Source organism: Otolemur garnettii, unplaced genomic scaffold (genome assembly GCF_000181295.1).
Source record: "Otolemur garnettii isolate 467f Iridium unplaced genomic scaffold, OtoGar3 scaffold00060, whole genome shotgun sequence".
NCBI classification, from domain to species: domain Eukaryota; kingdom Metazoa; phylum Chordata; class Mammalia; order Primates; family Galagidae; genus Otolemur; species Otolemur garnettii.
In genome coordinates, this window is record NW_003852455.1 from 239271 (window position 1) to 241971 (window position 2701).

Sequence of the window (2701 nt, forward strand, 5' to 3'; positions counted from 1 at the left end):
AAAAAAAAAAAAAAGAGCCATTCATTGAGCTTTTGGGAGTTATAATTACAGCAGACTGAAAAGTAAACTCAGCTCAGATGAAATGAGAAGCAATATGTGCATTCACAGAGCCAGAGAACTCTGGGATGAGGTTCAAACTCACATTGATAAAGCTGACATTGAGCTCCTTTGCTGTGTAACCCCTCTGTAGGTTCCGTCTTGCATACACATCATAGTCCCGGACAATTCGGGTGATGATGTCTGATGTGGAGATACCTTCTGTCCTCTGTGTTGGAGCAAACATGCCTAACTCAAGAACACATACAGACAAACACTGTGAAGTTCTGATTAGCTCAGATAGTAAGACTAGATGGAAACTGGGTGCAATATTCCTTTCCCTTCCTCAAAAAGCATAATCTCTTATTACCAAGTGAATTTTATTTATTTTTTTCTTTTTTTTTTGAGACAGAGTCTCACTTTGTCACCCTTGGTAAACTGCCATGGCATCATAGCTCACAGCAACCTCAAACTCTTGGGCTTAAGCGTTTCTCTTGCCACAGCCTCCTGAGTAGCTGAGACTACCAGGTACCCACCACAACACCTGGCTCTATTTTTTTTTTTAAGAGATGGTGTCTCACCCTTGCTCAGGTGGTCTCGAACGCCTAAGCTCAGGCAGTCCACCTACCTCACCCTCCCACATCCCAATTATGCGTAAACTTCACTGCACCTGGCTCAAGTGAAGTTTAGAGATGCAGACATATGGAAGGAGAACTAAATCACAGACTAGGAGTAAGAAAAGAGGAGCTACATGACCCTAATATTAAGAAAATTATAGGACTAGGGAAGGGAAATTAAGAGAAATCAAATTTAGATCAGGCATGATGGCTCAGGCCCATAATCCCAGCACTCCGGGAGGCTGAGGAAGGTAGATCCCTTGAACGGAGTTTAAGACCAGCCTGAGCAAGAGAAAGACCCTGTCTCTACTAAAAATATAAAAGCTAGCCAGGTGTTGTGGTGGATGCTACTCAGGAGGCTGAGGCAAGGGGATTGCTTGAGTCCAGGAGTTTGAAATTGCTATGAGCTATAATGCCATGGCATTCTACCCATGGTGATAATGAGACTCTGTCTCAAAAAATAAACAAAGAAAAGTAGATGTGTAGACCAAGAATCAATGGATAGCAATGCTATGCTTACCTTTACCTTTTATCAAAAGTGTGACCTGTAAGAGGATGCTGAATTTCTCAATGTTCACATTTTCCTCTGTAAATGAGTAATACAGCTGAATCTCTCTAGCTGCCCTAAGACTCCATGAAGAGAGGATGCAGTTCAGCTTACTCACCTGCTTCTTTGATGTGCTTATAAACATCATCACTCCCAGCAGAAGAATAAGGGATATCATCATGGGCTACAAAATCAATCTGAAAATAAGGAAATATTGCTTAAAACCTAGAATAACTGCCTTTCAGAAAGACTCAGTAAATACTTTTAGGCCCAGAAAAAGGCCAATAATCAGAAGCCAGGCCTCAAATGGGTCTTTTTGCTAAAGCTTTGTTTGCATTGCTCATGTATTTCTCAATCCAATCACTAGCCACCCAACCGAATTATTTATGGATTATAAATACAAAATAAGCCAGTTGCTTTTCCATCTACTTCTCCTGGTTTACTGAAACTGGTACCCTCACTATACCAGTCACCACATGTGGTCAACAGGGCCAGAGGATTTGCCGGTAAGCAAGTTAGTGGGCAGAGCCTAGGAAAGAAAGAAATCTCTCTATTCTCTTGGGTCTATAAGGACTGGTCAAATAAGAGTTTCTAAAAGTATGAGAAAGAGATCATTCCCTTGTTAATTGGTTTCTCTCTCAGTCCATGAGAAAAGGAGGAATATAAAAATAACCAGGAGCTCTTTTACTGAACTAGATACATCTGTACTCCTAAAAAATGCAAAACCCAAAGCCATAAAAGACCTTTAGATCCCAGGATCTATCATTTTACTACCGCCAATATCCTTTGCTACAGTAAGAAGAGTTCAATGGCACTGGATCAATAATCTTTTTTCTTTTTAATGTAGCCTCACCAAAGCAAGGCCTTAAGAAATTATTTTATGGGGCGGCACCTGTGGCTCAAAGGAATAGGGTGCCAGCCCCATGTGCCAGAGGTGGTGGGTTCAAACCCAGCCCTGGCCAAAAACTGCAAAAAAAAATTATTTTATGACCTTCAACGAATCCCCAACAATTAAAAAAAAAATTAGTCTATGATTCACAATTGTTCCTCTCCACAGAAATATTTTTTTCTTTTTTATTTTTTTTGAGACAAAGTTTCACTTTGTTACCCTCGGTAGAGTGCTGTGCTGTCACAGCTCACAGCAACTTTCAACTCTTGGGCTTAAGCAATTCTCTTGCCTCAGCCTCCCAAAGTAGCTGGGACTACAGGTGCCCGCCACAACACCCTGCTATTTTTTTGTTGCAGTTGTTATTGTTGTTTAGTTGGCCCAGGCCAGGTTCGAACCTGCCACCCTCAGTGCATCTGTAACCACTGTGGTATGGGTGCTGAGCCTCAATTGCTAATATTGAATGTATTAGTACATGTATCATTCAATATTAGTATTAGTATTCTCAGAAGTAGACTGGGGTTTCATTTTCTTACATGTACTGTCCTTCCTTGTTTTGTTTTGTTTTTGAGACAGAGTCTCACTTTGTCATCCTCAGTAGAGTGCCATGTTATC

At 40.9% G+C, this 2701-nt stretch overlaps 1 protein-coding gene across 3 annotated transcripts in view; it reads right to left on the reverse strand.

Annotated features, from left to right (window-relative positions):
• The window catches only part of PCYT1A (phosphate cytidylyltransferase 1, choline, alpha), a 53805-nt gene that overhangs the window by 11382 nt on the left and 39722 nt on the right, over nucleotides 1-2701 (reverse strand). For all 3 annotated transcript variants that reach the window (XM_023514843.1, XM_003792664.3, XM_023514844.1), the window contains 2 exons: nucleotides 1319-1397; nucleotides 143-285 (listed from right to left, as the gene is read on the reverse strand). In XM_023514843.1, coding sequence (XP_023370611.1) covers nucleotides 143-285; nucleotides 1319-1397 — 222 coding nt within the window. The remainder of the gene's footprint in view (nucleotides 1-142; nucleotides 286-1318; nucleotides 1398-2701) is intronic.